At 39.7% G+C, this 21,366-nt stretch overlaps 1 protein-coding gene across 7 annotated transcripts in view; it reads left to right on the forward strand.

Annotated features, from left to right (window-relative positions):
- MRTFB (myocardin related transcription factor B) overlaps positions 1–21,366 on the forward strand; it is a 238,293-nt gene that overhangs the window by 163,155 nt on the left and 53,772 nt on the right. The window contains exon 1 of one of the 7 annotated variants that reach the window (XM_012736100.2): positions 12,494–12,886. The exons of the other annotated variants lie outside the window; for them this stretch is intronic. Coding sequence (XP_012591554.1) covers positions 12,766–12,886 — 121 coding nt within the window. The 5' untranslated portion in view covers positions 12,494–12,765. Of the gene's footprint in view, positions 1–12,493; positions 12,887–21,366 lie in introns of those variants that run through there. 7 annotated transcript variants of the gene reach the window in all.

The raw sequence follows: 21,366 nt of genomic DNA on the forward strand, positions 1-21,366 counted from the left end.
GTCTTTTCTTCAGTGTGTCCATGTTATTCAACATACAGTTGAGTTCATTTATTTTGTTTATATTCCAATTTGGCTTGTCCTTCATCCTTGTAAATTTCATTCATTTATTTTTGAGTATCTGAAGTTTAAACAAGTTTCAGAAAGTCAAAACTATACAAAAAAGATATCTCAGAGAAATGTCATTCCCCACTGCTCTCTCCTGTCCCATTCTCATCCTTCCATGCTTTCCACCATTTCCCCACCAATGAGGGTAATCAGTGTCACTGGTTTCTAGTGTGTCCTCACTTTGTATCTTTCACAAACAATCATCTGTATCATTACATTTTAACACTATTTTGCAGTTTGCTTTTTCCACTTACCATATTGTGAAAACCACCTCACATCAGTTCACAGAGATCTTCCTTAAGCTTTTTCATAGCTGTATAGTATTCCATGGGTATACCATCATTTATTCAGCCAGTCTCCCAAGTGTGAACATTTATTTCCAATATATTGTTTGTTACAAACTGCTGCAGTAAATAACTTTTGGCATATATCTTTTTATAATGTCAAAGATGTGTCTTTCAGGTGAATTGCTAGAGATAGGGTTGCTGGGTCAAGAGGTAAATGCATGTATAGTTTTGTTCAACATTGCCAAATTCTTTTTCTAAAGGCTTGCATCAATTTGCATTCCAACCAGCACTGTATACTAATGTTTATTTCCCCCACAGTCTCACCAACACAATGTGTTGTCAGACATTTTTACCATCTGGTATTTTGGTGTGATTTTGATTCAATTTCTCTAATTATGAGTAAGGTTGAAAATCTTTCCAATATGTTTAAGGGCCATTTCAGAATCTTTGGTTGGGGCGGTGATGGCAGTGAATTATCTGTTCATTTCTCTGTCAGGTTTTTGAACTTTTAAAGAGTTATTTACATTTGGGGGATATTAGCCTTTCCTCTTCACTATATTTTTAGATTTTTCTTTTAGTGTGGCCAAAATTTATCAGTCTTTTATTGCATTTGGATTTTGGACTCATATGGCTTGATTTTTTTTTTTTTTCCTTTTAACCATTTAGATCCATGATCCTCTTGGAGTTTTTATTTTTGTTTCTTTCTAGTAAGGCTCTCCCCCCGCCCCCATGGATTTTCTTTTTCTGTGTTTTTCTGGTTCACCTGACGTGTTTTTATTGTTTTCCATGTGAACTTGATTTTAGTCAGATTTGGGGGATTTTCGTGCATTATTTTTTGTAGATATGTTTTCTGCCCCATTCTCTCTCTGCCATCTTTCTGGGACTATAATTACGTGTAAAGTAGACTTTTTGATATCATCCCCTGAATCACTGAGGCTCCATTCTTTTTTTTGTTTTGTTTTATCTTTTTTCCCTCTGTCATACAGTTTATTTTCATTCTTTTATTTTTATTGACATAAGTTTATGGATTTGAACTTGTCTCTTCTCACTGCTTTTTTTTTTTTTTTTTGCTTTTTATTTTTCCTCAGTTCTATGAGTTAACAGAAGATGTAATTAATTTCCAGATACACAGTCCTTCTTAGTTATTTCATAATAATTTCTAGTTGTTTTACATGGAGATCAGAATGGTGTTTATAATATTTTTTATTTTATGGAAATTGCTGAAGTTTCCTTTGTAACCTAATATGTGTTTTTGGAGGATTCCTGGTATATTTGAGAAGATTTATTCTCTATCCTCAGGCTGTATATTTCAATATATGTGGATATGTTCTCTTTATTGATTATGCTGTTTTGGCCTTATATGTCTTTCTTATTTTTTGTCTACTTTGTCTTGTACTGAGAGTGGCGGATTAAAGTCTATGTCACATTGCGTCTCCTGTCCTTTGGTTTTGTGACAGAGTGGTTGCTGTGTTGTTTTGTGCATGGTCATAGCTGTTATATTTTCATTATTGATTATAGCTTTTAGCATTGGAAAGTGTCATCATGTGTAATTTTTTTACTTGAATTCTACGCTTTCTGTTTTCAGAATTAGTACTTCTTTGCCATCCTGATTTGTAACACATGTCAGTCTACCAAAATAAATAGTGTAGACCTGTCAGTCACAGCTCACTGAGTTACACCATCAACATGCACTTTAGAAAGCATTCTTTAGGTATTACAGATTTAATGGATGAATAAGTTTCTTTGGTTTTTTTATTTTTTTAAGATCTTTTGGAGCAGTTCTGCTACTCAGTTGTTTTCATGGTTTAGACACCAGGCAAATAATCTTCTATTGCATTAAAGTTTTGTAAATAGTAGAGACAGTATCAGGGTTATTGTATTACATAAAGGAATTTCTTTCTTTGTTCCTACAAGTACACTTCATTGTGGGTTTTATAGTTGAAAAAAAATTTATTGAACTATAATTGACATATAATTAACTGCATATATTTAAAATATTCAAGTTGAGGAATTTTTTTTTTAATATAGAGTCTTGCCCTGTCACCCTAACTGGAGTACAGTGGTGTCGTCATAGCTCACGGCAACCTCAAACTCCTGGGTCAAACAGTCCTCCTGCCTCAGCCTCCCAGGTAGCTAGGACTACTGCACGTACCACCACACCTCACTAAGTTTGTGTTTTTTATAGAGATGAGGTTTGCTCTTCCTCAGGCTGTTCTCAAGCTCCTGACCTCAAGCAATCCTCCTGGCCCAGCCTCTCAGAGTGCTATGATTACAGGTGTGAGCCACCGTGCAGGCCCAAGTTGAGGAATTTTGACACATGTATTTACCTGTGAAATCATCACCACAATCAAGATAATAAACATTTTCACCACCCTTGGAAATTTCCTCATGCCCCTTTATAATCCATTCCTCTTTCCATCACTGTCTCCAGGCAATTACTGATCTATTTTCTGTCACTAATAATTAATTTACATTTTCTAAAATTTATTTCTAAATGGAATCATGTTTAGTATGCACTCTTTTTGTCTGGCTTCTTCAGCATAATTATTTTGAGGTTCATCTGTGTCGTCTTATGTAGTTTTTATTGCTGAGTAGTATTCTCTTGTACGTATATACCAAAATTCATTTATTCATTCACTAATGGATAGATGGTTGTTTGCTGGTTTTGGCTATTACAAATAAAACTACCAATAAAGTTCTGTTGAAGAAACCCTGGTTTCTTCAAAAACTAAGCAATTACCTTCTATATGACCAAGGCTTTATGCAAAAGAAATCAATATAAATATCTACATTTGTGAGTAAACAAATGTTCATGACAGATTTATTCATAGTAGCTCAAAACTGAAAACTGCGCAAATGTCCATCAACAGATGACTAGATAAACAAAATGTACGTGCACACAGTATGTTACTCCGTAATAGAATGGAACCAACCACTGATACATGCAACAGCATGGATGAATCTCAGAATCATTATGCTGAGTGAAAGAATTCAAGCAAAAAAGACTACATACGGTATGATTCCATTTACTGAAATTCTAGAAAGGCAAGCTAATTTATAGTGATGGGAAGCAGATCAGTGGTTATCTGGACCTGGGGTGGCAGAAGGAGGTACTGCAAAAGGGCAAAAGGAGTCTTTTGGGAATGACGAAGGTGTCCTGTGTCTTGAATGTGCTTGTGGTTTCACAGGTGTACCTTGTTTGACACTCACTAGTTTATATACTTTAAGTGGATATACCTCATCGTCTTTAGATTATATCTCAGTAAAAGTGATTTTGAAGTGTCTGTCAGATTTTGAAGTGTCTGTCACATATATATATTCACACACACACACACACACACACACACACACACGGTAGTTTTAGTTGTTAGCTTATTATAAGGAAGATGCTTATCATCTAGCCTGGACTGCTGAATGTAAGAATTTACTTGATTGAAGAGAAACTTGACCATGTGAAAAATTTTAAAACACTGGAGTAGATCTCATAGGAATAAAAAGATGAATGCAGTGCAGTTTCAGCTTGCAAGACTGCAAACTAAGACGGGGAAGGGATGTCAGGAATATGGAAGTATTGACAGGTGTTGAGAGAAAACACAAGAGAGTAAACACATCCAGCCTTTCTCAGCCCAGGCTCTGTGAGAAAATTAAACTCTGCAAACGTGGTTTGAATGACTGTTTTCTCAAGTTGCCCAAGGATGATATACCGTAATACCATTTTAGAGATTTCAAGAAGGAATATATTAGTAAGTTATTATATATAATAGATGCCTTTGGGCGTTAAGGCTTAATACCTCACAGAACCCATTGAGGAAAGCTAGTAGACTGAAATCACACTGGCTAGGTTAAATTCTCCCGTTCTGCTTCTCAAAAGCTGTGTAGCTAGATAAGTGACTTAGCCTTGCAGTGCCTCACTATAAAACGGAGTTGGTGGTAGGTAGAGCTATTGAATGGAGTGAATGGAGTTAACGTATGTAAAGCACTTAACACCGTGCATAAATGCAGTGCTGCAGGAAACAGTGACTTGTAAACATCAACAGCTAGCAGCAGCATCTTCATTATCGTCCTTACACAGAGCTCTGAGTCCTCTGAGGACAGGTATCGGGAGTGTTCAGAGTATGCAGAGAAAAAGCCTTGATTCTTGGGGGTGGAGAAAGACATCCTGGGAAGCTTGTAAAAGAGATTGAGACTAGAACTCATGCTCAAAGATTGTTTGAATACAGTTTCCATGGGCAGAGATTGGAAATGGGGAATTCTAGGCAGAAGAAAAAACTTGAGCAAAGACGAGGACAACTGGGAGTGTATTAGGGAATATTAAGCTGTTTCATTTAGCTGAAGCATAGGGAACATGTACGGAGTTAATAATGCTATTCAGGAAGAGGGAGACAAAGCATTGGTGGCTTTGAATGCCGAGCTAAAAAATGTGGGCTGAATTAAGTAGATAGGGGAGAGGCACAGGGCTTTGGTAAGTTGAGTGACATTTGTTTATTCATGGAGGGAGTATTAGTTGAGCAATCATGGTATTTGAGGCATCAAGACTGCAAAGACAAGACAGCATGACATGGTTTTAAGTGCATTGTTCGGAGCTGGGGCAACCTGAGGTCTAGGCTAGCCCATTAGTTGCCATTGTGTTTTCTGTTTTTTTAATTTTGTCTTTTCACAAAAGTGAAGCAAAGCCCGTCTTACAAAATTTGATGATTTAGTCCTGAGTGTAGCATATAATCTTAAAATCAAGGATGTCTTACTTCCAGAAAGAAAACTCATTTAGAAAGCAAGTACATGATCCAGAGGTAGGGGGTGTGTGTGCACGCATTGGTGGGTGTTGGAGTTATAGTGGATGCCAGCGTAAGGTTTGAGATTATAAGGGGGAGAGTATCGGAAGGGGGAGTCAGAATTTTAGGAGATTAGAAAAGAGAGGCTTATGAGGGGCAAGGCATATATCTTGGTAGGCATGAAAGATCCCAGTGGAGAGGTATAATTTATCCATCACAGTTTTGTAAGTAGGCAGAAAGGATTATAGTCCTAAACAGATTGTCTGGATTCCCTGTGGCAAGAAAAAAGATCATTTCTTCCTCAAAGACAAGAGGAAGAATGGGAGGGTGAAGGATGGTAGAATACAGTTTATGTCTGAAAACCTCAGTATTGCTTGTGAATCTAGGGGTCCAAGATACATCCTGAGAAAGATATGAGGGTGGTAGTGTCGGGTGATCTTGAGGAGAATGAAAATGCTTTGGAATAGAGGTGCGGGCAATTCAAAGTAGTCAATAAGGGACAAAGGAAACACTTTGGGACTTATGTCAGGGCATGACATGACTTTGTTGCATTTAGACAGTTATCTTGGCTCTTTAATTTCTCAAGCTATGGGTTTTGGTTATCTCTGTCTTTGTCAGGACTCCCAAAATGGTAAAGTTGGACGCCCCATCAGATAGGTAAGCAAAGGCAAATGTTTAATTCCTACCTCAAGATAATGTTATGGAAGCCAAGCAATAGATTAAATGGATCTCCTCTCTCCATTTGAGTTGTACAGTGAAGTAGTGTTTCACAAACTTAAGTAATATGCAAACCTTTTAAAAACAATTAGTAGATGACTTGGCTTTTATTAGTATAATGTTGCTGGATTATGTGCAATCACAAATGAAGTATAAACTCCTTGGTGCTTAGTAGCACTTAACACAGCTACAGAACCAAAACACTTTACATATTAATTACAGAAATCCACAATGCTAATGAAATTTAAATCAGTATTAACTTACTGTGATAGGATACATTTTTATATGAATGTGATTGCTGCTTGACACCTGACAAAGGTACTCACTGCCTAGCACAGGCTCAGCATCTGTACTGCCATATGCCGTGATGACTCATTCCTCCCATCCCTTTTCTCTGTGCAGATTACTGCAGGTGGGGTATCATTTTGCCATCTCTAGGCTTGAATATGTCATCATCACAATGTTTGACTTTCGGCCGGGCGCGGTGGCTCACGCCTGCAATCCTAGAACTCTGGGAGGCTGAGACGGGAGGACTGCTTGAGGTCAGGAGGTCAAGACCAGCCTGAGCAAGAGCGAGACCCCATCTCTACTATAAATAGAAAAATTAGCTGGGTACCGCGGTCCAGGAGTTTGAGGTTGCTGTGAGCTATGATGATGCAACTGCATTCTACCTGGGGTGACAGAGTGAGACTCTGCCTCCCCCCCCAAAAAAAGTTTGACTTTTCTTTATTTTTCATTACTATATATGGCAACATTTGATTATAAAATGTTTGCATTTCTTAAAGAATTCGTGAACACTTAAGAACACATCTTTGGCCTCCTGAGATTTATGTCCTTGTGTTTGATCTACACAATTCCCAGACCTTATGGTTGATTGCTTGACCACGATTAGTCATTTAGGGGCAGAGGACAGGCAAGGTGCAATGGCAGAATATCAAGATGTTGAAAGAATTTAGGGTGTTTGAAATAGTTTATCTTAGATCTAGAGATAACTAAGGAAGAGAGATGCAACTAGGGTGTGAACAGTCCCCTGTGAGGTGACTGGAGAAATAGTGTTTAGAAAGTTTTATGGCAATATGACACTGGTAAAACACTCAAGTGCATGATTTGTGGACTCCTCTTGTAGAACAGAGTACAGATGAGTCTGGATATTGCCAAACTATTATAACATGACCCTACCAGTCATGCACAGGGGGTCCACATATTGGTCCATAGCAGATTGGACGTGAAAACCTACCTGAGGACGAGCTGCACACGGTGGCCTCTGCTCATGCTGTCATGCCCCCAGCCCACATGATGCTCTCTCCTCACTCTAAGCAAGGTTAATCAACAGACCATTAATGGTAAAATTCTAATGCCAGAAAGTCCCACCATAGTTGCCATGCACACCCTCAAAGAAGGTGAAGCGGACCCGAGAGGGTGGTGCCCCATGTTATGGCCGGCCCGTCTGCTCCAGCATGAGAGACAGAAGCACAAGCTGCAAACCAAATGACCAAGCCGTTTGCCCTGTCGCAGTGTTTAGTGGTGCTGCAAGACCTAACTGCAAACTCGTTGATGCCTTCCTTCGAAATCTTACTACCCGAGAAATGTCAGAAAACTTTATCCTTCCTCATGAAACAGTAGTTTCCATAGGGGCTAATCTGTTACTCTGTTTACATCTGAAGTTCTGTATGTTCAATATATATTTTTGAAGTGACAAAACGAAGGACTTTTTCAATATATATTTAAAAAGTGATGATAATACAGGACTCTTAAGGCATGCTACCTGATTGCAGAGATAACACTCTTTAGTTGTCCTTTTTTGATAAAAAAAAACCATATTTTAAATTAACTGTTAAGATTTACCATAACCATTTAGTAATGACATAAAGATATGGTATTTTACAGTGGTGTTGTAATGTTACAAAGGAGAAAAATAAGGATCAAATATGTATTTTACTAAAAATGTGGTAGCCTTAGAGAAATATTTTAGGTGAAACCTAGACTGAGATTTTTTTGTTTTCCTCCTAAATGCATCCAATGTAATTGTCTGTATTGATTTTATAATACTGTGGCTCAGCCTGTGTGACCCTTATTCACGTCAGTGACTAGCTACTGAGGATCTGTTACCAAGTACTGAGATGTGGAAGATGAAAAAAAGGTCGTCTTCTCTCGATCTCCATGTCAAGAATGCTGCCAGAGAAGTATGCCTCAGTATTTAGCAGTCTCTGTGCATTTGTTACTAATTGCTTTATTCATTACTTTTGAATGTTTTTACGTTGATGGAACATTACCCAGTTGGTAATATTCTCAGTTTTTTTCTGAAGTACAGCATCATCCCAGCAGTAACCTTTTTTATTAGCAGTTTTGTAAGCATTTATTCACTCTGCCAAGTTTTTCTGTAAGTCTCTTGAGCTGCGTTTGTTTGTGTTCTAATTCCCCAAAGGCTTTCTTGGATTGTTCCAAGTCTCTAAGCCATACAGTTTTTCTCACACTTACTAAGTATCTGTGCTTGGGGTGGTGGGAAAATTGATTTGGTTTATGGTAGTCTGTTTCATACTAAAACAACTCTTTTGCCATTGTGTACACACGAACACTGTGGAAGCAGATTTATCATAGCAGAAGTGACTTTAATCACATATCATTTGAAGTTAAGTGCCACTCGTGACAGTAGAGCCAAATGACAGTGAAGACAATGTGGCACATGTAGTAAGGAACAAGGACGAACCCTACTGGAAAGCAATTCATGTGACAACTGTGGGCTTCTCTCACTGATAACGCAAGTCCCCGCCCTCCCTCCCTAATTCAATGGGAAAGACTGTGTGGGGCCGAGCAAGGCAGCTGGCTTGTAGGAGAGGGTGGGTGAGCCAGTGTAGGGTGAGGAGGCATCTGCACGGGTTTGGCTACAGCAGTGGCAGTGGTGGGGTGTACAGGGTGTCTCTGTCCATGAATAGAGTGGCAGAGACCATGGGAGACAAATTTCTCCCTGTAGGAGAAGGGGGTACAAATGTAGAAAAGAGAACCTGAGAATGAACCTATGGCACTGGATTTGGAGGCATTGGGGTGAACTCAGTATATATGTAAATATGTGAATAAATATGTAAATAAATGCAGATGCATATTCGCATCTCTTAATATGGAGAGATGGAAATCTGTGTGTATGGTGTGTGTGAACTCAGACACATTCCCCAGCTCTGTCTACAGAGGCCTGGAAACAGAGACACCCTATTAGCAGCGAGCACAAGATAAGCGTGAGACATTTTGTTCCAGAAAGTAAGAAAGTGCTCTAAGTGTCATGACAATAAGAAACTGTGGAAGTCCCTACTAGCCACATCTGGGATAATTTGGGCATCAGAATAACTAATGATAGTAACAAGTTATAACCCATGAGCCCATGCTGATATAAATAGGTAAAATAAACCCTCTAAAGAGAATTCTATTTCTTATAATAGGATGTGCCACTAATAAATGTAGAAGGAATGTGGGAATTTTCAAAATCACGATTTGGCAACCATCATAGTAAATAAATAATTCAGCCATGTACATCAATGGGTTAGTCTCAAAGTATCTCTCCCCAAAATAATTAGTACTATAAAAAAACTAGCTTGTAATCTTCAAGATTCAAGGAAAGAAGAGTGGAGAAAGACTGAGGGATTGTCTGAGTTGGAAGAAAACTAAAAAGACTTGGTAACTCAATACCATATGAGATCCTGGTTTGCATCCTTGCGCTGTAAAGAACATTGTTGGGACAATTGGTGGAACTTAAATGGAGTCTGTGGGTTAGATGGTAGTGACATGTCAGTGTTAATTTCTGGATGTTGATGTTCATACTGTGGTTCTATAGGAGAATAGCTTTGTTTGTGCGAATTCGGGTATTTAGGGTAAACGGTATCATGTTAGACCCTATTCACAGGTGATTTGGGAGGAAAATGCTGTGAATTTGAAAATATTTCAAAAAATTTTAATAGCAAAATAACTATTCTTTCAGGTACATTCACCACTAGAGAAATTATTTTCTTTGAAAACTGCAAAGACAAGACTTTTCATATAAACCTACAGCAGGACAATGTGTTTCCTTATTGGGACTTTTTGATACTTATCAGATATAAAAATAATAAGCAAATAGAGGCTCCTTAAAAGAGAACTTTTTAAAAACACGTTCAATACACACTGAATACACACACACACAGAGAGCCAGTAAAGAATTTCAAAGTGGCTGGTATATTTGTATATCTACTCAGGTTCCTACACTTGTGACCTAAAAACAATTGGGCATTTTTCAGGATTTAAAAGCCACCTCCTGAAAAAGACAATATTGGGGTTTATGTTTTTGTTGTTGTTGTTCCTCCCCAACCCCCCACTCTTAGTTTCCTGAAGTGAAATGATTGTTGTTCTTTTGCAAAGTCATTGAGAATGGAGCCACACTACCTGCTTTGGAATCCTGACTGTCACTTGGAAGATATGCCGTCTCTCAGACAGTATTTGATTTTTCTCAGCCTCTGTTTTCCCATCTGTAAATCAGGATAATAATGTTGAACTTGCAAGTTTGTCAACAGTAAATGAGATATATAAAAAGCATTTAGACTGTGGCACATAGTAAGCACCAAGTAAAGTTGGCTACTGTTGTTATTTTTCATGAAAAGTTAAAATGCTTTCATAAAATCATTTGAGGGTGATTATGTTGGCTCTCTTTTCTCTCATCAGGAGTAGAATTACTAGCAGGCTATAAAAGTTACGGCCTCTGCTGTTAAACCTGTCTTGAGATCAAACTAAAGCCTGGAGGTGGAGCATATTCTAGAAGTCAGGCAGTGCAAGGCCATAGAGAGACTTGAGCTTTGGTTAAATTCCAGACCTGCCACTTAACAAGCTTTGCCACTTTGGTCTTGATCTGTAAAATGTCTATGAGGAACAAATAATCATAGAATCCCAAGGATTGTTGGAGGTTAAATGAGATAAACTTGGCAAAACATCTAATTAAGTGAGTAGCCTAAAGAATGTCCTCAAAAAAAGTGATGATTATTTTTATTCTTTTAAGAGCACAGGAGTAGTTTATTTAAAAGAATACAGGCCTTCAGATCAGAGATAGTAGCAGAATGTTTGAGGGCATTTTCGAGAAATGTGATAAGCTCGTCACTGTTTGTTCCTGCAGAGGTTTGGACTGCCAAGGGTGGGCTTAAATTCCTTCAGGAGGAATCTCAGTTGACAGGAAACATGTGAGATGCTGGAGAAGGGTAGACAGCCGGCTTTCTAGAACAGTGTCGGTTTAGTGGGTATCAGTCTTGGACCCACGGACAAAGGACAGAGTGCTCCATCCAGTCCCATCTGTGTTTAAGTTATGAAAAGAACATTGATTTTTTTGGCAGTAAAAATGTAAGCCTTTCTTTATCCCACGGGCTGGTCACATCAGGTGCATAATTAAAATGTATCTATATATTTTGTTTTAAAGAAAAAAATGTGCTTCCTTTAGGGAAAATGTTATCTAAAATTAGTGGCTCTTAATCATTGTCTAGGACTTCTTTAGAACTCTGAGTATTAGCCAAAGAAGTTTTTCCTGATGCACTTTCTTCTGCTTCTATTCATTCACTCAATCACGCAACAAGTATTTATTGAGAACTCCTAATATTCCAGGTACTGTGCTAGATGTTGATTGTAAAAAAGTTAACAAAATGGATCCCTCATGGAACACGACTCACTGTCTACTGCTCTTGTAGCCTCTAGTGAGTTTTATGGGAGCTCGTTGCAAAGGAGCATTCTTTGAACCATTAAACAGATTATTTTGTCTACAGATATATATTTGGTGTATATGCAAAGGAGACAGGCTTGTCTCCACATTTGCCTGGAATTACCATACCTAGAGATTTCCTTCCAGCAGCGTCCCTTATATGTTGTAAACAGCAGGCTGTTTGGGCTTTGGTGACTTTGCAGCCTGTGGCTTGTAGGAGAGGTGCCCATCCCTGATAGCTGGTGTGAAATTAAACTTGGGCTGGTTGCTGGTTGACTCTATCATGAAATAGAAGCTCTCAGTGTCACTGTTTTTAATACAGGGGAGGAGATTTTTTCTTAAAAAAAATCATGGCGATGTTACGTCTCTCAGCCGACTAGTGGTACAAAGGAAAACTGCTGCTCAGGTCTGAACTGCCAAAGGAAGAAAGCTGCAATTACAGTACATTTCCCTATTACAAAGAGCACTGGCTTTTCCAGGAAGAGCCGTATGCAGCAAAAAGCACACCACAGAAGAACTTCGGTAGTGAGCGGGCTCTGTTTTCACCAGATCTGCTAGTAGCATGTTTATTCAGTGCGGTGCCTCTGCTGAGATAAGAGCCGCTTCCTTCGGATGCCCTAGACTGCCGTTTGTTTAGCTGGAGAACTTAATGAGTAATGGGTTTGCTTGTCTGGCCGATATAAAGTGTTTCCACAGCCTGTGTCTGTGTTTAGAGAGAGCAGAAGAGAGACTACAGGCAGCAGTTTGTCGTCTTAGGTATCAGCAAAGTCTTCTCTTTTAACAACTCGAGGATTTATTTTTAACTGCTTGACTCAGTGTTTGTCAGATGATTCGGACCATCAAACTGCAGATTGAAGTATCCAGTGCGGGGGAAGCTGGAATGGCAAGGGGAAGGGGGCTGGCTGGGAAAAGGGGTGGGATTTTAGAATCGTGCCTGTGTGGCTCTGCCTCCCGACGTGGGAGAGAGTTAAGGCTTCCAGCGGCATGAGTGTATTTGCAGGTCAAGCTGGGAACTAAAGGGTAATGGCTGCCTTCAGCTGCTTAAAGACATAATTGCCCGGTGATTGGGGTATTGTGGGGCGCAACCAAGGACCCAGGGACCCGTGTTCTGAGCACCGCTCTCTGCTGTTCTGCAAATTAAGCTTTTCTCCTGCTTGATGCTGCCTGTCTCCAGAAGCCTCTCACCATGATCGATAGCTCCAAGAAGCAGCAACAGGGCTTCCCAGAGATTTTAACTGCTGGGGATTTTGAACCATTAAAAGAAAAGGAATGCCTTGAGGGGAGCAACCAGAAAAGTCTCAAGGAAGGTCAGTCTGTCTGCGGACAGGGGCAAAACTGCCAAATTCATATTCCCATCAGCCAGGCTGAGCGTCTGTGTCTGCTTACCATGCGTGTGTCTGCTCTCTCTTCACTCATGTACCTTCCACGGGCTGAGTTCTTTGAAATGAAAGCTTAATGCTGTTCTCGGTAGCTGTCGCTAAAGATTCGTAGCTGGTAGAACTGTAGGGATTTTGCAGTAATTAATATGGTAAGGGCACTTATGAAGCCAGTCCTCATTTTGGTAAAATCTTTCCAGGTTCATGTTGTGTATTTTCTCCTGTTTTGGTTTTTGTTTGTTTGTTTGTTTGTTTTTTGCCCCCTATGCCTTTTGGAGAGGCCCTTTCCTTTTCAGTATTAGTCAGAACACTGCTGCTTTTGGGGTTTACAAACACATAATTCCAGGAAAATTCTTTTTTTTTTTTTTAGTTAAGATGATTATGTTATGTTTTATTTAAAACCAAAAAAGTAGCTAGCTTTCTTAATTAAATCCTAAAATAATGCATTGCATTGCATTATTTTTGTTTTAGAAAGCACATTGTATACCTTCGTTTTTTTTTAACAAAGCAAGCAAAAATAAGCTTGAGAATACTGTCAATTATTATTGCTAGTGACACTGTGCAGGTACCTCACTGATTGATCTAAGGAAACGGCCAAAGGTATGGATAATGCTGCCCTCCCTCTGTCCAGGCACACCAAAGCGAGGCTAACCCGGTGCATGGCTCGCTTTACTGTAGCAGCTGGAGATCAAGGTCTGTGGTTTAAGAAATTCAGGGTCTAGAGAAAATAAATTTTTCCTAAATTTGAGACATGAGGGTCACCCTTCCCAGTGCCTGTTTAATTTGAAAATTTGTTTTCTAGTCCTCTTTGGTAGGCAAAACCCCTGCAATATCCCTTTTTCCTTCTCCCTCCTTTGAGCTCCTGCTATCAGCCGCCCCCACACCTCCCCACTTGCTCTGGCTCATCTCACAGAGAACAGAGAGTGAGTGCAGAGTTAGTCAGCCTGAGCAGCACTTTGGGCTTCTTCCAAAGAGTTATTCCTCCTTTTATTTTTTTTTTCTCTCAGACATTTCGAATATGAGAATGTGATGATAGATTGTTACAGATTTAAAAGATAAGAAGAAGAAACAATAGTTGGGTTTGCTAGAGTTGAACTACTTTTGGGTATGGGTTGAAAAAAACTCCTGGATGGAAACAAATGACACACATATAAATAGCTGTTGCTGGGAACCGAACAATGGGGCTGCCTCTGCTTGTGCGCAGCTTGCCTCATTGCAGATTCTTACAAAAATCAATACCGGGGAAGTTTTTAGGACACATTTCTGGAAACTGATTGAGGGGAACTTCAATTTTTAAAATCATTAATTTTTTAAAAGTTTGAGAATTATCCACGCATCATTTAAATCAAATTCAAGTTTTAAGCTCCTGTTAATACCATAAATTTAAAACAATTTTTGTGTTACTTGGAAAGCTGGGAAAGTAGAAGAAAATGGAATAGGGGAAGTAAAAAGATGTCACAACAGCAGAATGTGATGGAGGAGCGTGGAAAGCAAGGGTTAAAAGATGAAAACAGGATAGGAGAATCATCAACAGGAACAGCAGAATAGAGCTGAGATGATTACATAATGTATAGGGTCTTTCCCTAACAACTCTGACTACGCATTCAGTTTACACAGGTGCAGTCGCCTCCTGTCAAAAGAGCACGGACCCTGGAGTGAGATATACATGGGTTCAAATCCCAGGTGTACTATTTACTACTTTTGTGACCCTGGATGGGTTCACTGCTCTGAGCCTTAATTTCCTCATTTGTACAATGAGGAGAAACAGTATTTATTTCCTAGTGTTTTTATGAGTTGCCTGGTTTAAATAGCCAGTTTCTCATACCTTTTCTTACTTGGTTTTTTTAATTCTTTGTTACTTTTTCCTTCTATTTAAAATTTAAAATCCTGTATGTATTTACAAAATAGAAGTATTGTCTATCTTGTCATGTAAATTCATAGGTATAAAGGAGTAGGGGAGAGAAATTTTATATTTCAAAACGATCCACAGAAATAACTGGATGAACAATCTCTCCCACCACAGTTGCATTGAGCTGGGTGTCGCTCTATATCTTAATAGACTATATATTGCTACTCATTTTCTTCAATAGGTAGGGCTGAGGGTAAAATAATATATATAAGGTATGAGAGTGATCTGCTACCTGAAAGTTAGTGAGACTGAAACAGAGTTCAATCTGGATTTAATTAGAATGGAAAAAAATAAGTTTTGTAGAAAGGAGTTGTAAGAAAATAACTTGGTTCCCTATGCAAAATTGAGCTCCTGAAATTCAGTGTGTCACAGTTCCTGCCTGCAGGTGAACAGCAGTGTTCGGCTTATCAGATTTACAGACTATAACGTTGGGACAAGCCCCCGTGAGCTTCGTCTGCTCTGACGTATTGAGCATACAGCAGTTGTACTGACCCATGGAAGTTGACTGAGATGGAAGCTGCTGTTCTGGTGCCTTTGATTGACTTATGGTCCCAGAGTCTGATTAGAACCTATGCTGTTTTGTCCAAAGAGACAAATGTATAAATGACTATTAATAATGCCTAATAGTTTATGCCTCATGTGTTAAGGGACACATATTAAAAATATCTATTATATATTTACATCCACAGTGTTTGGTTTTCTACTCATTTTTTACAAACTTGGTTTTTGTTTGTTTGAAAGGGCAACCTCTAGAAATTGTTTTTTTCTTTTTCTTTTTGAGACAGGGTCTCACTCTGTTGCCCAGTCTAGGGTGCAGTGGCATGGTCATAGCTCACAGCAACCTCAAACTCCTGGGCTCAGGTGACCCTCCTGCCTCAGCCTCCTGAATAGCTGGAACTACAGGTGTGCACCACCACGCTTGGCTCATTTTTTTATTTTTATTTTTTTTGTAGAAATGGGGTCTCACTATGTTGCTCAGGCTGGTTTCAAACTACTGACCTCAAGTTATGCTCCTGCCTTAGCGTCCCAAAGTGCTAGGATTACAGGCGTGAGCTACCGCACCCAGCCCAGAATGTTTTGTGTTTTTTTTTTAAGTCTGAATCAATGTTTCTAATTGATCATTAGAATCAATGTTTCTAATTGATCATTATCATTCCTTCTAATAAAGGAATGATAAATTTTGGTTCATTTAATCACATAGACATGAGCTTGGTCTTTCTGGCGTTTTTGACATATGTCTCCTGTCAGAGATCGGAAGACTGCTTCTCAAGTCATTGCTTTCTTGCTTGCTTATATTGGGATAGTTTAGAGTTCCTATAATTGTTGACAGTGCTGGTTGGCTGAAATTATTACTGGGGGAACAGACTCTGTAAGCAAATATCGTTAAGATTCAGGAATTATGTGAAACCTTAACGAGAAAATTTAGTAATACCTTTTGAAAATTTAAAAAAGGAAAATGTTCTAAGTGCTGACCACCTTTGAATTGTCATCACGCACTAGAGAACTGTTTGGATAATAAGGCATGTCACCTCACAGTTTGGTTAATGTTTATGTAAACTTTTTGATAAATACCAATGCATATAGTAGGAGAATTTAATTATTTTCTCCTGTAGGTGAGAACAGCAATAAATGTCATGAATTCCCCTGAACGAATTCAAAATAGAGAAGTCTCTTTAGACTAGTTTCTTTTGTCAAAGCAGCAATAGGGAACCTCAAATTTTAACTTGTCTACCAAAGGCTTTGAACATTTTCTAATTATGCTCAACATGCATGAGATTTAAATTAATTTCTGGATCTACAACTAAGAAGGATATTATAAGCCACTCTGACTTGACAACTGAAGAATTGATGATTATGAATTTCCAGGAAAATCAAATAAATTGAGATGATTTGATTCAGATAAGTGTTTTAATGAGTCATTATTGAGACAAATGAATCATAATACCAATGCTACTAGCTAGTTATATTCCATATTTAATGAAGGCAAAATGGTAGCAAGAGAATTTAAAGAGGAATAGTTGATGTTTGGCTCTCTGATGGTGAAAATAAGATACTACAGAAAAAAAACCGGTTGTGTATTAATTACTTTGACAAAAACTGCTCTAACAACCCTAAAATGCGATGTTTTAGCTAATCAAAGTATATTTCTTGCTCAGCACATACTCCAGTGTGGGTTGGATGGCATCCTAAGCAGCTGCCCTCAAGGAGGTGACTTGGGTATCTGAGCTCTTGTCATTGTATGGCTCGACCATGGGTGTCAGGAACAGGGAGGAGTTACAGATTTGGGGGCCACGTTCCCAATTCTGCCACAGACTGGTTAATAACAGCTGAGATGAAATAGATGACAGTGTGTCGTAGGTTGCCTGGCAAACAGTGGAGTGGATTAACATATTGTACTGGGACATATCTATAGTAGAATTTAAGGAGAGTAATCCAACTTGGGACTATAGATTAAATAAATAACTTTACCAAAGCATCGGTTTTTTGGAATGATGGAAATTATCTCATACGTACTCTACCTGAATTTACATGACACATTATTATGAACAAGTATTTAAAGAATATTATGCTCCCTCCCTGCCTTCTTAAACAGAATATAATAATTTGGACTATCACCTTCAGATATAATCTATACTCCAACTATAAATTAATGGCTCACCCAAAATGTAATGCACTGCTGCCTTTAAGGCACTTTGACGTGTGTCAGACCACCTACCCATGCCACAGGATGGTCCTTAAGCCATTATTATTTGAATCGTTACTTGAATGAGAAAGTAAGTAAATGATAATGTAGAAATTAAAACACACACACACACACACACACACACACACGAGATAACAGAAGAAAACCATATACACACTTTGTTCCAAATGAGTGAGCATGGCAGACTGAGGGCCAGGCTCCTCTTGTGCTCCCTACCTGGACAGCCATCCACCTCCCTGGTGTGGCTGATGGGCCCTTTATTTCCCACCAAACATATTCTTCCAGGGTTTCCCATCTCAATAAATGGCACCTCTGTCCACCCAGTGGCTCATGCTAGGAACCTAAGTGAGGCAATCCTTGACACCTTCCTTGACCTCCTCTTCATAACCTATCAGCAGAGCCTGTCACCAAAGCTGCCAGTTCTGCCTCAAAAATAGTAATATTTCATCTGTCCTCAGCACCGTAGCACCATGGCCAACGCCCTTATCCAGGCCTCCTTTACTCAGAGTCTTTACTCCAGCAGAGACAGAGCTGCCTCGCTGGTATCCCCTCCCTTCTACTCCAGCCCTGTCACCCTGCACCGATACAGAGAGTTGTCATCTTAAAATGTGATCTTATTCAGTTGTGCTGCCACTTCGCACCTTGTAGTGGATTTCCATGGCACTGGGATAAAATCCGAAGCCCATGGGGTAAAAGGCCCTGCCTGTGTGTCCAGAAGCAGCATCACTGTTCTCTCGGGAATGTCGCCCCCCCCACCCCCGCCTGCCCAGCCCACCCACCAGCCAGAGCAACTGCAGCTCACCCTGCCAGTTCCACTGCAGGTGTCGCCTTCTCACGGGGCCTTTTTCTGCACCACTGCCCCGTCCTCAGACTCACTCAGATCCTTTTAGTCTTCGTATGTGTCCACCATGATTGTTACATTAGATGTCAGTCTCCCCTTCTATGAGAGCCGTAGGATCTTTGAGGGAAGGGCCTGGGTCTGTTTTGTTCACCACTGTGTTTGCAGCTCAGAGAATGGTGATATCTCCTGGGTTAGAACAATCAGGAAAGGGTTCTTGGGGCTGCAGTGGTTATCCTGGTCCCATCACCCGAAGGAAGAAAAGGACATCAAAATTACCATTTAAACCACTTTAGAGTCTATGTGAGTATCAGGGTAGGCACTGGCTACTATTTCATCATATCAGTCTCACCTCAGTAATGTGATAAGACGACGGTCCCTGACTTACTGTAGTTCAACTTAGGATTTTTGGACTTTACAATGAGTGTATCAGAGTATTAAATGCATTTTTTTTTTGACTTAACAGTTGTCAACTTAAACCCATCCTAAGTCAAGGAGCATCTGTACTATCATGACATCATTCTAATGTATTAAAAGCTCTCAGGAAAGAATATAGATTAGTTTGAAACATTGGGTTGTTTCCTTGATGACAGCTTTGTCAGGGTTTTCTAACAGGCTTCAGAATGGCAAAGAGAATAATCTTCTAATTTCTTTGTGTCTTCCCGGTTTTACTAGTCAGCTCAGACTGCATTAGCAAAATACCACAGACTGCATGCCTTAAACAACAGAAATTACTCTCCTCGCAGTCCTGGAGGCTGGAGTGTCCGGGAGGGTTTGGTTTCTGGCGAGGGCTCCCTTCCTGGCTCGCAGCCTTCTCGCCCTGCGCTCGCGTGGCCTCTCCGCGGTGCGCGCCCGGGCAGAGGAGGAGGCGGGTGCACGCTCTGGTGTCTCTTCTCGGGTCTTAGTGGACGCTAATCCTGTCAGACCAGAGTCCCAACCGTGTGACCTCATTCAATTTTAATTACCTCCTAAAGGCCCTGTCTCCACATACAGTCACACCGGAGGTTAGAGCTTCAACATACAGATTTGAGAGGGACACAGTTCAGTCCATTACACCAATGAATTCTTATCGATATTCATGACTTTCCATTAGAATTGCAATATGGGATTTCTTACAAAATAGAGGCAGTGTGATCAACAGCATTGTTGAGGTTATGTGACACTGTGGCAAAAACTAATAGCATATTAGGAAATATTTCTTTCTGTGTGCTAAGTTTTTGTTTTTTTTAGGAAAATTATCCTATGGAAACACTGAATGTTCCTCATTAATTCTGGCTCTGCCTCTCCCTAGCTGTGTGATCTTGGATAAGTGCTTAATTCCTCTGTGGAAATAAATACCGGCGCCCATCTTGCAGGGCTGCTACGCAGGTTAGATGAGGCGGTGCGTGGCGAGCTCTTGGGGTGATGCCTGACACTCAGGACGCCCTGCCAGCGCAAAAGCTCTGCTTGCCCTGCTTGGCCATCCTTTCCAGTTTGTGACAAAGTAAAACCAAGTTCTAGGCTGCCAGAGCAGGTAATCACGGAGGCTGGTGATTTCCCAACTGAATACGATTTCTGAAGAGATCGGTCTCTGCCTGTTGGTCAATATGAATACATTTCTCATCTAGAGAATTACAGAAACTTGAATTGTGGTGTGCATGTTCATCTGCTAGAGTTGTCCTTTTCTTGTTTATTTGAATCAAAACAGTAGAGCCAGCAGGTTGTCTGTCTTGGAGCCTAAACACCAGAAGTATCCAAACATCAGAATCCTCCTACAGATACTATCTTTATAAAACGTGCCATTGTAATACCTGAACAATGATTGGCTGGTGTGTGTGGCAAGGGACAACAGGGTGACCCTCCATGCTGGGCATGGCTATTTGGTACATCATCATCTGGCTAGGATTTTAGGATAACACACAAATTATCACAGTTCTCAGTTGTCTTTGTGTTTTGGTGGGCTTACTGCACACGTGTGTGTGTAGGTATATACACGAATATATATGTAGCTATATGTGTGCATGTATTAGCTCTATTCCCGAATCCACAAAATGGAAAGAAAATTTAAGATATCGAGCCTGGATCAAGTCACCTCTGCAGAAGAGCATGTGCTTACTATTCTGGGAAAAACTGGAGGTAAACATTCCACTGTTTTCCTGTTTCATTGTTGATTGTTCTTGTATTCAAAGAGCCTACCTAGGAATCTATATTAGGAAATTTGAGAGTCTTTTATACAACTCACATTTTCACCCTATAATAAAGGGATTAGGAAGCAGACAGAGCTTTAACTCGTAGCACCTCTACCTGTAGCTGCACACTGAAATTCTAATGCAGTGGTGGAATGTAGACTTGTTTTATTACCGCGAAAATAAGAAAAATAAATATTATCTTCTTTTGGAACCATATAGGCAAGATATCTAGAAGTTGAGGCATAGAACCAACATGACCCCATGGGTAAAGGTCATTATTTGAAAAACAAATCAAATATTGTTTTACCTCTTTGCATTGGTGGTGATCAGGCAGTTAAGTGGATGATTTTGCTTTTGAAATGCCTGGTATTTGTGTTATACTTCCATTTATCTAATTTATACTGTGTGCTTTATTTCCACTACTTTTTAACCAAATGAGATCTTTAAAATGCCTGTATTTATAATATCTTCATGTGTGTCTGCCACAAGCTAATGTTATCTCTGCCATTCTGTACCAGGCCCCTGGCTTGACACCAGACTGTCATGCCACAAGAAGCATACTTTAAATTCATTCCAACTTTTGACAAAAAGGAAAAGGGAATTTGTGTGAAGGTATGATCAGTTTAAAGAAACGTGCCCCATTTTTAGCAGTCTGTTTCCATGGCAACCGAAGCAGCAGCCAACCAGAGAGTTATCAAAGCTCCTGTAAATTTCCAAGGCTGAGTGTTGAAAACATTGTCTTCCTGACCTCATGCTGCAGATTAATGCAGGAAACCTACAGTGTGTTAGCTG

Source organism: Microcebus murinus, chromosome 19, assembly GCF_040939455.1.
Source record: "Microcebus murinus isolate Inina chromosome 19, M.murinus_Inina_mat1.0, whole genome shotgun sequence".
NCBI classification, from domain to species: Eukaryota; Metazoa; Chordata; class Mammalia; order Primates; family Cheirogaleidae; genus Microcebus; species Microcebus murinus.